Here is a 13,630-nt window from a genome sequence, read left to right as displayed (position 1 = left end):
AGGATTGAAATGGGGGCAAAGATGTCTATGGGGAAGATGAAGGCAGAAGCAAGTGTACCTCTTATAACAGCCGTGCACAGTACAGGGTGTTCATGACACTGAATTGTATCACACGTGACGACACAGAAGGTTGGATAGTATTAACACCAAAAAACCCCTGACATATGCAAGAGCAATGTGATGAACTTGAGCTTCAGAGGTAACGTGATGCACTTCAGGCTTAGCAAAATGTAAATGGAGAGTTTATCAGTGGGATATGGTAAGAAACACACACACACATGCACTAGTTGGTCACAACACGGCGTTCTGCTGTTAGTATGAGGGAACTGGAAAAGCCAGTCTCATCTGGGAGGGCATCAGGAGAGGTAGTTCTGGCACAGAAAAGAAAGGATCAGTACTGCGGTGCAAAGCAGCGGCAGAACTGCCTTCGTAAAGTCCTGGTCACCTAGGTTTGGAAATTCTTCACATTGGAGCAGATGCCAAGAACAACTTGGATGACCAGGGAATTAAGAAGTCACCATTTGTGAAGAAGGAACAGTGTCAGGTATATTCAGAAAATCAGGAAGTTTTTGCTCTGATGGTCATTGAGGTTCTTACCAGCCATCCAACGCACTGGTGAGGGTACAAAGAAACCACCAGCACATAGACTGCAGCTACAGTAGTAGGTTGTGCTGTGTGACAACAAAGGGTAGTGGCGATGGAACTTCCCATTTAATCTTTAAAAGTACCAAAAACATCCAGCAGTTCATCATTCCAAAATAACTTACATAAGAATGACTGTAACAGATCCCCCATGGCAAGATGCCCTCATCTTATGAATTGTCCCCATTTGCTGATGCAACAAAGCCCAAAATCAGGATACAGGGAAAAGGATTCTACAATAGCCAAAAAAATGTCCAAGTACAAACTCAGTAACACAGCAGAACAGGAGTCTAAGATTCCCAGTGCCAGAGAGGCAGCAGATTAAGCCAGTAATTAAGCAAGAGCTTACATTTGTTTTTCGGCGACATCGCGATAAATTTAGGTATAACGAAACTCTCAGCTCATTGAATGCTTTCATTTCTTCTCCAAATCCTTCCCTCGGAAACTTCCTCAAGGCATACTGATAGCGCTGTGCTGCTTCCTTCATCTTACCTTTCTACAAATTTAGGGAACAAGAGGCTTTTCACAAACTCTTAATAGCGCGATACTGTTGCAAAAAAACAGATTTATATTTCATATCTACCAACAGGTGCTCTTCAAGTAGAAAACATGGAGCCAGATTTTTTTTTTTTTTTAAATATCTACTGTATGAATTGCACACAGACACAATGAGAGAACTTGCATGTTAACTAGAGTTTGTGTTTGTTTCTAAACTCATACCTGTGATGGTACTTCACCAGGATAATGTTTCCATCAATACATACTACTTGTACCAGAAAAATTCATGTATGAACAATTAATGTATGACACAATTAATTAATTATTTTATTTTTTTAACAGAGCAGTCAAATATCTGATGATGTAGTTGGCGAAAAGACTAAGGCCTGTGCTCCCAGTGGAGCATATCCTTAATGAGGAACGGCGTATCGTTAATCAGGCGGTGATATGGCAGAGTAAGCTCTGCCCCTGGCAGGGGCTGGGTGGGAGACGGCGAGTGAGCCAGTACGGCATCCAAACACGCGGCGTGGCCACCGCCAGGCCACGGAGCTGTCTCAGCCGTGCGCAGCTGGGGGGCTGAGTGCATGACGTAGCTGAAGGTCATTCCCTACTGCTTAACAGAGATTGAATAAGAGCTCATCTGTCCCTCAGGACTACCTGAATGTAGTAGGCAGCAGACTACCTCTCTTCTCCTACTACTTGGGACAAGAGACCGACCCCCATCTCCCTACAACTCCCTCTCAGATAATTGCAGAGAGTGTTAAGTTGTTGAAACTGGCAAGGAAAATAACTTAAGGTTTATCTTATTTTATTCAGCTGGAGAGCTGAAAAGTAGTTATTGCATACTGTGAGCCCACTCAAATACGTGTTACTCTGCAAAATAACTATCCATTTAAAACACCTTGGCAAATAAATACATCCAAGTATACTGGCAAAGATTTAACAAGCTAAATGACATACCATAGCTCTAGCAAGTCTATTCGAATTACTGTAATAAAATTAAGCACGTGAGATACCAGCAGGGAATTCAACCTCCTGTACCAAATTATAGAACATGTTAGTACCAAGTCCTTCTGCTTTACTCTGTGGTCTCAGAGTCAGGCAAGGTTCAACCTATGGAGCAAATGGAGAAACTGAAGAAAACGAATTGGTGCTGGTGACACGGTGGCACCTTCCCTCTGAACCATCAGCGCGTTGCATTCAACACGCTACTGGCGAAGTGCGACACAGGACGGGCTTCCCACGGATGACCCAACTGCCTTTGTAGTAGTGTAAAATCTGTTACCCTTTAGGCTGAAAGATGTCCCATGATTGAAAGGTACCTGCTTGGATATAAAGCTCTAAACCCATTTCAGGATCAATAAACTTGATAAAAACTATCCAGATGTATTCATAAGACTCCTACACAGAATTTGGGAGAATCTAAGTCCACCCTGATTGGTGATGGCAAAGTCTCAAGGGTCTGTCTTCTCTACTGTGCAAAACCATTTGATACAGAACAAAGATCACAGATAAGGGGGCAGATATTTGAGGACCCTTATTAAAAAAAAAAAACAAACTACAAATTACAAGTCTTGTAGCTAGCACAGACTTTGAATGATGCTTGTATAAGCCATTCAGCACTGTGAAATAATGCAGGTGTGTCACACAGTTCCCAAAAATAATTCTGGTCTCACTTCCAAACGATATATCACCAGCAGTAAAAGAATGTATCAAAAGAGCTGCCACTCTCCTCACTCTGTGTTGAAATAGCGCCCAAAAGAACACTGTTCTGAAGAAAAGCGTATGCCTAAGCGCCACTTAGTTCAAGAAGGCACCTTCCAATGGGCACCTCACATTCTCAGATGCTCTTAAGAAGCAACTGACTGCTACAAATGTTCACACAGTGACTTGCTCAATGAAAAGAAAATGTACTTATCCATCTTTACTTATTTATTTCACACCGGAGTTTTCAATGATCCTTTCCCAGGGTTCTCAAGATTTCTTGGTCTCATTCCCAACATAAGAGGATGTGCAAGTACACACTTGTTTGAACAGAAAAGGCAGTATAAAGAACTTTAATCTACCCTCAGATAGAAGTCCAATTATAATGTTCTGCTATCAGAAAAAAATAAAAATCTACCTACTTTGTACAGTACATTTCCTTCTTCCATCAGTTTCTGCAGCAGAATAAGGAGAATATCAGGTTTTGAGGTGGCCATTGCCCATGCTGCATTTCCTGCAAGTTAAATTTTAATCATCTCTGACAAAAGCGAAGAAAGTATGTTTCTGATACCTATTCACACGAGAAAGCCTAATCCTACTTCAGTAGATATTCCACCTGCTTGGATTTTTTTTTTTTAATTATTATTAGTTCATACACGTATATTTAAAATACGTATACGTGCCTGCTGCCCCACATCGATAGCAGCCAGATATTCAATGGCCTGATACATTTCACGCCTGCTCTAAAGCCAGCACAAGACAGTACGAAAGTCATGGTAAAGTCAAGGCCTGAGTAAGGATCTGTATTTGATCGTACTTAGTACCCAAATAATAATAAATGATGATTTAAAGGTACTACAGATTCAATAATTATCATGTACACATCTGCACCTTCGCATTGCCTACTGCATGATTTGGACGCACGTTTTTTGCCCACCCTTTGCAAAAATGTATGATTCTATAATTTATTTAAAAGATGTTATTTAAATGTAAAACTTCTTAATCAAAATCTTTAATAGCATCAGAGCTAAGCATCGCTAATAGCATAATCACCATTTTCTTGTTTAACTACATCATGATACAGTAACCACATAAAGACTGACTCCTCCAGACCTCCTCATCAACATACATCAAAGAAAGGAACGGAATAAAATTACTTGCATTTCCTCACTTCTGAAGTGAGTCTTGAGTGTCTGCCTTTAAAAGAAAGGCTGATTTCTCTTCAGGGGGCACCTGCAAACCATAAAACCTGCAAAAATCTAGTGTGTATTTCAGGATTTATTTCATCTACTTTACAGAAATGACAGTAATCCCAGCAGAGCAGATATTCAGTTGTTTCTGTTGAGTACAGGATAATTTTACTCACCTAGTTTAGCTCCTTTTCTCAGCAGTGTAACCACTACTGCTGTATTACGACATCCGATCGCTCTGTCCAGGGGCCGCATGCCGCTGTGGTCAACGTGCTCAATCATCGCTCCCTTCTCTACCAGATACTGCACCTGGGAAGAGAAGCAAGACAAGCCCTGTAACATGATGGTCAGAGGCAGGAGAGAGGCTGCACGTGCTATTCTTTCCAGTTCTGGTTGCATCTGTTTACAGTGCATGCAGGCTTGGGCATTCCCTTCCATGTGGCTTGTGGAAACTGCATTCCTATCTGGTCAGGCTTCTGAATCGTGCTCAGTTACTGAGCTGTGAATCATGAGAAGGAAAATATACAGTCACTTCAAAAATCTGTGATTTTAAAGATATAGAGGATTCTAAATCACAGACTTTAAACTTATTGTACACTTCTGATCTCACTTGCAGCATGATCCATTTCAGATTCAGAAAAACCTCACCTAAAAATGCCTTAAATTCTTGCATTGTAACAGTTACAGAGGAAGAAGGTAGCACGTGAGAAAGGTACAGGACTGGAAAAGGAAGTTCAGTAGTTGCCCTGTTTCCGAAATGACTGCGAAACACTGAATTTACACCTCAGGCCTCTTATTGCCACATACGTGGAGTGGACAGTAAAACTGAGATGTGCTCCGTGCAAGCTTCCCAAGGTGAAAGCCTAGGGATTTTTAACAGTTCCCTCCGTGTCACGCAGAGCCTGCAAGATCCCTGTCAAAGACAAGCAATGCTGCCTTACGATGTAAAATCTTTCTGTATTCCATCTATTCTGGCAATATGATTCTTCTTCCTACATCTCTCACTTGGGGTGCCTGTTCCACTACGGCACCCAACGGACTGGGAACCCTGTCAGGTTACTTTGATGGGTCTGCAGAGGCTCAAAAAAGATATTTTTCATTCAAGTCTCACAGGTACTTTTTTTTTTAATTCCAGTTCATCCAAAAGAAACTGTAAATGCTACTTTTTATTGAGATTTAAAACACTCAGGATGAAGTACAGCAGCACACTGTAAAACACGATGGCTTAATGCTGGGCTTCTATCACAACTAGCTGGGCACTAAAACCTTATCTGGGCGATGCTCTTCTGAGTAAACACTTGCCCTGCAGTCAAGCTGCCAGCAGTGTAAGCACCTTGGCTACTTCCTCAAATTTCCTTTCTATTTTGGTTGGCACTATTTTTTCTAAGCTTTGTTTTTGTATGATGAAAATTCAATACATGCTTAGCTTTTCTACTGATAGTTCTACTTACAATATCAGCATCTCCATAAAAAGCTGCCAGGTCCAGAGGTGTGCGACCGTTTTTGTCCGTCTGGTCGGTGGTTGCACCTTTCTCAACTAAATACTGAACCACTTCCCTGTGGCCTTTTAGACAGGCCCAGCTCAGAGCTGTCAGTCCCTCTTTGTCCAGAGATGAAATAATGGCACCTGTAAAATGAAAATCAGCTTTGTTACGAAGATGTCCTAAGAAAAAATACCTAACTGACACAGAGGCAGCCTCTGGCAGAGCTGTGCAGCCTTGAAACACCATCTATTTTCTACCTTCGGAGAGCAGAAATTCCACAGTGCTCAGGTAGCCCTCACAAGAAGCCACCATAAGCGGCGTCCGGCCCTGCTTGTCGCTTGCGTTCACGTCACACCCGTGCTCCACCAGAAGCTTAGCAATCTGAAACAGAAAACAGCAACTTAAAAATAAATCGGCAGATTTACGTTTTAGCCTTAATAGCAGGAACTTTCAAGAAGGGGATGAAAGCGTTATTTACAGCAATCCCTGAGAAATCCCGCGCGACTCCCGTTTAACGCTCACAGCTCGGGGCCCTCCTCGCTCCGACAGCAGTGGCCAGCGTGAGGAAGGCTCCTGGCTCTGACGTTCTCTCCTCCACTAACAAAGAAGCAGTACAGAGGATCTGAAATTGGCTCTGTTCTTGGTCTAGGAAATAAAATATTTTAACTCCCAGGTATTATTTTTCAGGTATATTACAACTAAGGTTGTCACGCAGCTGATGTACTTTCAAATCCTTTGTACCACTTGAACTTAACAAGTGAGCTTCTGAACACGTCCCCTTGAAGTCGATGCAAATGTCTATTAGAATTTACACAAATGTGTTACAGGATTAGAGATGGGAGGAATGAAGGGCCCTTCCCACAGGAACCCACGGAACTGGTGATGTGTCAGACCTGCCAGTGCCCCTGCCGCACGGCGCAGAGAAGCGGAGCAATCCCCCTCCTGTTGGCTCTCGTCACAACTGCTCCGTGGTCAAGGAGTAATTCGCAGACTTCCAGTTTTCCTCTTCCTGCAGCAGCTGTCAGGGCTGAAGAAAGCAGTTCCATCAACATCATCTCCTACCTGTTCTACCACATCTTTTGACACATACATGTTACGGGACTGTTACTGAATCCTCAGTTTTTTTCAACTCAGCTGCTCCACAAGATTTTCCTATTTTCAGACTCAGATGAATTAGAATCAGGTTAAGTCACTACGTCACACTCTCTGGTAAATGAAAAGATGATTCTCAAAGATAACAACTGTATCATATGCATAGCTTCTGGGTTAAATTTATGAAAACTTTAGATAAACCCACCAGCCTGAGTCAGTTCTAGTTCCTTTCTCATTAATCATTTTTTTCATGACAAAAGAACTTCATCTCTTTCCATCAGGCCCTTCCCAAAGATGAAGATGATAACAGTTCCAGGATTCAACAACGGGACTGTAACTCAAGTTTCAGGAAGAACTGTTTACTCAATCCCTAGCAGTGATGTATGACCAAACGTCAGATACTTACACCTCTGCAGAAAGTCTGTATCGTGGACAATTTAGCTTCATTCTACACTAGTTAAAATAGTTTTCCGTTTTCTGGTGAAAAACGCAGGAGGTTATCCTCCAATAGTTCCAATTCCTGCTGTTAACCCTTGTGCTAGGCTGTTAGGGATTACTGTACATTTCCAGTACACAAGAGACATCAACATTCACCTGAAAAATCTGTTTTGAACTGAACAGTGTATGTTGTCAAGAGCGAGTGCTCTTGACCTCCATCTAAAACGCAGTAACTTTGCAACTTTTAAACTGATGGATACCACCACCAGAAGCCACCTTTCCACCCTGGCTGAAGACACTGGCGTATTGCCATCGCGTGCAAACCCACGAACGTTGGCGACAGCGCAGTCCAACGGCAGAGTCGCAAATGTGTCCAGGTAGCACAATAAACCCATTGATATGGTCTTTATTTTAGACATGCATAACACAAATTACTGCACATCTGTATTCACAGTATATGGCTTATGAGAAAGCAGATCATTTCCACACATTCAGCACTAATATTTTGTGACTCTACTCGGCACCGTAGAATCATAGAATCATAGAGTGGTTAGAGTTGGAAGGGACTTCAAAGACCGTCCAGTTCCAACCCCCCTGCCATGGGCAGGAAACCCTCCACTACACCAGGTTGCCCAAAGCCTCATCCAACCTGGCCTTGAACACTTCCAGGGATGGGGCATCTACAACTTCTCTGGGCAATCTGTTCCAGTGCCTCACTACCCTCTGAGTGAAAAATTTCTTCCTTATATCTAACCTAAATCTCCCTCTTTCAGTTTAAAGCCATTGCCCCTTGTCCTATCACCACACACCCTTGTAAAAAGCCCCTCTCCAGCTTTCCTGTAGCCCCTTTAAGTACTGGAAGGCTGCAATAAGATCACCCCGGAGCCTTCTCTTCTCCAGGCTGAACAGCCCCAACTCTCTCAGCCTGTCTTCATAGCAGAGGTGCTCCAGCCCTCGAATCATCTTCGTGGCCTCCTCTGGACTCGTTCCAGTAGCTCCATGTCCTTCTTGTGTTGGGGACCCCAGAGCTGAACACAGTATTCTAGATGGGGTCTCACAAGAGCTGAGTAGAGGGGCAGAATCACTTCCCTCGACCTGATGGCCACACTTCTTTTGATACAGCCCAGGATATGGTTGGCTTTCTGGGCTGCCAGCGCACGGTGCCGGCTCATGTTGGGCTTTTCATCCACCAGCACTCCCAAGTCCTTTTCCTCAGGGCTGCTCTCGATCCATTCTCCACCCAGCCTGTACTTGTGCTCGGGATTGCCCTGACCCACCTGCAGGACCTTGCACTTGGCCTTGTTGACCTTCATGAGGTTCTCACAGTAACGTTGCTGTAAGGTCACACATTCAAACGACTTGTGATCTGCTCTGCTGCACTCCCTGCTTTTCACCGTGACACTCACTGAAGCTTGAAAACAAAATATTTTCCCCATCACTGTTTTTCCGCTCTTCCATTTCACTGACATCAACTTATTGTGTGTTTTAAATGGAGCTTGAAATTAATTAATTTTTTTTGGTTATTGTTTGTGTTGAAGCATCATCAGAAATGTTAACACTGTTTAGAAAATGCGTGCATGTGCTAACGTCTGCAAGAATCAGCAACGAACTCAACCCTGTGTTTTCTAAATCCTAATACCATATATTTTCCAGTAAGAAGTGGGTCAAATTGTAAATTTCTTCTTATTTTTTAGCATTTTCAGACATGATAAAGTAGAATTTTTAAAAATTCCAAAGGATGCTTGAAGTAAATGAAATTACAAACACTGAAGGAAGTAGCGAGTTCATTATTTTTTTAACAACAATATCTAACCCATTCGCTCTTCACTCACTGGTATTTCAACTGTTTAGATCTGAGCAACTGGAAAGTAACTGTTACAGGTATCAACACTACAGGTAAAACAAACTGTCTTGTTCAAAAACTTCACATCGTGTATTCTGTCAGTACCAGTATTTTAGCTCATGGTGTAACTAACCTTACAGCAACAATATAACTCCCTGTATCTTATCCAGGTATAAGAAGACTAAACAATTCCTCCAGTCATCCTAAACAACAGCAGGCCTAAACCACGCTCAGGAATTCCAACTACTCTACTCAAAAGGATCACCTCTGATCTGTGTAACAGTACTCTGCAAAAGTTGAGAGCAGCCAAGATGATGCTATCTTTTATCACTTTTACTACACCTTAAGTAATGCTCCAAATTAGCTCATCTGTATAGAACATACGAGGCTGGAAAAAACACAGAATCATAGAATGGTTAGGGTTGGAAGGGACCTCAAAGATCATCTAGTTCCAACCTTTTCCTCAGGGCTGCTCTCAATCCATTCTCTGCTCAGCCTGTACTTGTGCTTGGGATTGCCCCGACCCACGTGCAGGACCTTGCACTTGGCCTTGTTGAACTTCATGAGGTTCTCACAGGCCACCTCTCCAGCCTGTCAAGGTCCCTCTGGATGGCATCCCTTCCCTCCAGCGTGTCCACCACACCACACAACTTGGTGTCGTCTGCAGACTTGCTGAGGATGCACTCGATCCCACTGTCCATGTCACCAACAAAGATGTTAAATAGCACTGGTCCCAGTACTGACTCCTGAGGAACACCACTCGTCACTGGCCTCCACGTGGACATTGAACCGTTGAGCACAACTCTTTGAGTGTGGCCATCCAGCCAATTCCTTATCCACCGAGTGGTCCATCCGTCAAATCCATGTCTCTCCAGTTTAGAGACAAGGATGTCTCAGAGATGTCTTTAACCTAAGATCATCTTTTCCAACTGAGACACAGTAATGTGTATTTTGAAAAAGGTAAACTAAGGAAATTTAGAAAACAGGCTTAAAAGTCTCCCACCCCTACATCCTCTTATTTCACATATTACATGACTTTTTCACATGCTCCACTTTAATTTGCTATTTAACTTGCCTTGAACCAGCACTTCATACAAACATGGCTTCACTTATGTGATAAAATCCTGGGAACGGCCGCGATGACCTCTGGCTGCCTTTCCCTCTAAAAGACTCACAATCTAAACCGCTATTGAAAGAGCCTCCGTAACGAGAGCTTGGGACTCAGCAGCAGTACCGAGACACGGACAGAAGCTGCTCCTGAACACGTTGCTGTATGGAAAGGGACGACCTTTAAGGTTGTTCTAGGCTGTTTCAAGGTGCGATGGATTTCCCATTTTTCATACAGGCACTCACAAAACACTGCTCCTCACCCATCTGCTCCATGCTTTTATCACTCTCCAGTTATGCATCATTATCCCACTTGCACAACAGCCAGCAAAGCACCACGCAGAACGATGCACATGTGAGGTCGCCCACACGCGCGGAACTGCAAAGATTCCAGCAGCACATAAATTAGCATCCTTTCCACATACATTCCTACACATTCAATAGTTGAAGAGCAGTATTTCATGTAATGCTAATCCTGTGGCTATCTTGACTCACTCTGCAAGTTTTTCTCGTCCCAAACTTACTACTCTGTATCTCAGAGAGCACGAAAGTGCCACGGGGAACTGCTCGTAGTTCCCTGGACTCAGACCTTCACCCCATCACAAATTCGGACTGCAAAGGAAGCACTTACTTAATGAGTAAAGATTCCCAGTCTATTAAGCAAGAATTTCAATACAAAACATTGACAAGAAAATATTAAGAGAAAATTAATTTAGTAACAGATGTATGTTTTTCGGAGTTCGCTGGATTTGCAGCAAAAGCTTTGTATGTGCATGGGAGTAAAGAACATTTGCTTCTGTTTGCGAAGAGGCTCCTGACAACCATTCAAAGACACTGTTTTCCCACCTGCTTGTGCAATCTCAGCTGTTTAAATGAAACTGAGATGCTACTCATGGTACAACAGGAAAATTTCCAGCTGCAGGCTGCACAGTTTACAGTCTGTCTTTAAAAATAATGTTTGGCATTTCCCATCCCTACAAAGGCATGTCTTTTCATCCATTGCCTCATTAGAACAAATGAGGCAAGTGCCTAACATTTCCTGCAAACAAATGAGTTAAAAAAAGAAACGTTCTCGAACAGATAATAAGAGATTCTACACTGAAGCTTGAAGCACTGGATTTCCACAATTTCCAATTTAATTAGAAAGTCAGTAATTCACAGTGATTTTAATATAAAGTAACTCTTTGTTTCAATACATGAGTAGGTTTGGGAAGTTAAAAACTCTATATATGCAAACTGCATTTTATTATTAAAACTGGTATTTTCCCATGACTTTTTTAACAGAAAATTAAACTAAAAAAAAAAAAAGAAAATTAAAACTCTTACTTATAAATGAGCAACTCTAATTAGGGAAAATAGGAGGAAGGAAATACCTGTTTCTCCCCACAACGCATCAGTGTCATTGATGTCTATTTCATAGTCCTTTTCAGTTGTCAAGATGTAACAAACCACCTGTCAAAACCAGTTAGCAGAGATGTAGCAGTCACAAAAACCATCAGATGTCACTCACAAGATACAGCAATGGCTAAAACATTTGAAACAAGTGAAAGTGCTTCTCTCAATGCATATGAGGCAAAGAAAATTAATTTTGTTCATAATCCATCAAAGCAAGTTCAGTAGGATTTTTGACGTGACTTGACGATAACTGAATGGTATTGAAAGCAGTTTAAAAAAAAGCCCAGTGCCCTTCTGTTAATTGGTTCAGGGTGTTTTACGTGATTAGGATTTAATGAGCTCCTACGTGACCCACATATACCAGAATAATAAGACAAACAATGCCAAAACCAAAGCATCCCAGTTCAGTGAGGAAATTCCATATTGTCTAAAACAAAGGAGAGAAAAGACAATATTTGCATATATCTTGTAAAATGGCGATTCCTATGTTTTTCCTTTTCCATTGTTTATATCTTAGCTGTTTTTCAAAACTTCTTCCCAAAATGGTTTAAACTTACATTATTCAATTTTTAAACTTGAGATGAGTGATAAGTTTTGCTGTGTTTTTATTTTACTAAGGAAATAAACCTATGTTTGTAACCACCTGATAGTAAAAAATTATTAAATTAAAACCTCTTCCAGTGGCTTTTTTAAACAGGTTTTCTAATGGGCGACACGGTCACTGAGACTGCAGCAAGCAGGTAAGGGCGCAGAATCACACTAATGAGTTTTGCTATGGGAAAAAGCAAAGGTAGGAAAGGGGAAAGTATATGGGTATTTTCAGGCTGTATGAGAAGTGTTGTATACAACACATGGAAAATCCTGAATTCGAAATGCTGGAATATAGTTTATTTAAAATTCATGAAACACACAGGTCTTTTTCCTACCTAAAAAGAATTCAGCTGCTTACTGTCCTAAAAATGGAGAAAGAGGAACATCTGCTGGTAAGGGTAAGTATTTATGATTAATGTAATCTACTTTGCTGATATTCAGGGGTTGACTGCTTTCATTTAATCAGTGCATAGCAAACAAGAACTTTTATGAGTGAAGAAATTATCCATTAATTCAAGTTAATCACAATTCAGAATCCTCTAATTTCTATTGTGAGACAGTGATGGCTTATATATCATATAATAAATTCATTGCACACACCTTTCTATGTTTGAATCATGTAAGCAACTTTAAAGACCAGATTCTTGATCTTATAGCAATTAGAAAACCGACTCAAAAGTAGTAAATATTGAACGTGTTTTACTGAAGACATTTTAAGTTTTCCCTTTTGGCACATCACTTGTAACACACACAGAGGAAATTCCATCAGCCCAGCGTGATATTTACTCAAGCAATGCTGACAAACACTTCTTTTACCACACACATGCACACAACCCCACATTTCTGTCTTCAGTGGCATTAAGCTGAAGTAAGCTGAGGTCTGTAGCCTGACATGTCATCAGGTTAAAAAGTTAAGCCTGCAAATTGCATTGCGAGTATGCAATTTGTTAAACTATTAAAAAAAAAATCAACTTAAAGTAGAAACATCCTAGGGTGGATCACCAATACAGAATATCATCATTACCACTAGAGATTTAGAACAACTTCCAAGAACAGAGAGGAAAAAAATTGCACATAAACAAATCCTGAAGCAAGTAACATTATTGGATAATTAACTACAGCATTTAAAACAGCTGCTAAGAACATAGACTACTTTAAATATCAGAAGTTTCAATAGTTGTGCTTTCCAAACCACTTTTAAAAATAGCTGCAAGCACTGTTGTACAATTCTGATAAATTCAAACAGCTTTGGACATGTCTGAACTATCGACCTACCTGACAGTGTCCCATACTGGAGGCTGCTGTCAGAGCTTGTTGCAGTGCCTGGCTTTTTCTCAGTGAATTTGGTTCTTGAGAAGGAGTTATCCAAGCAACATTAAGCAAGTATTCAAGGATATCACAATGCCCTCTCAAGGCACTATGGACCAAAGCACACTGGCCTTTCTTGTCTATGTAATCAGCCTGCATTGGGGAAAAAAAATGCTCAAAGTTAAAAAGTCTACTGAAAGGCCACGGAGATGAGAAGCTCCTGAACGCTGCAAGAGAGCAGATGTCACTCCTGTCTTCAAGAAGGGCAGGAAGGGAGATCTGGGAATTACAGGCCAAACAGCCTCACCTTAGTTGCTGGGAAGGTGATCTAAAAACTA

At 41.5% G+C, this 13,630-nt stretch overlaps 1 protein-coding gene across 1 annotated transcript in view; it reads right to left on the bottom strand.

Annotated features, from left to right (window-relative positions):
* TANC1 (tetratricopeptide repeat, ankyrin repeat and coiled-coil containing 1) overlaps positions 1-13,630 on the bottom strand; it is a 59,594-nt gene that overhangs the window by 4,066 nt on the left and 41,898 nt on the right. The window contains exons 16-23 of the mRNA XM_009978408.2: positions 13,260-13,445; positions 11,372-11,450; positions 6,412-6,545; positions 5,776-5,899; positions 5,486-5,661; positions 4,211-4,343; positions 3,267-3,358; positions 992-1,138 (exon numbers count right to left, since the gene is read on the bottom strand). Coding sequence (XP_009976710.2) covers positions 992-1,138; positions 3,267-3,358; positions 4,211-4,343; positions 5,486-5,661; positions 5,776-5,899; positions 6,412-6,545; positions 11,372-11,450; positions 13,260-13,445 — 1,071 coding nt within the window. The remainder of the gene's footprint in view (positions 1-991; positions 1,139-3,266; positions 3,359-4,210; positions 4,344-5,485; positions 5,662-5,775; positions 5,900-6,411; positions 6,546-11,371; positions 11,451-13,259; positions 13,446-13,630) is intronic.

Source organism: Tauraco erythrolophus, chromosome 8 (genome assembly GCF_009769465.1).
Source record: "Tauraco erythrolophus isolate bTauEry1 chromosome 8, bTauEry1.pri, whole genome shotgun sequence".
NCBI classification, from domain to species: domain Eukaryota; kingdom Metazoa; phylum Chordata; class Aves; order Musophagiformes; family Musophagidae; genus Tauraco; species Tauraco erythrolophus.
The sequence above is the reverse complement of the archived record's forward strand: the minus strand, read 5'-3'. Positions and strand labels throughout refer to the sequence as shown.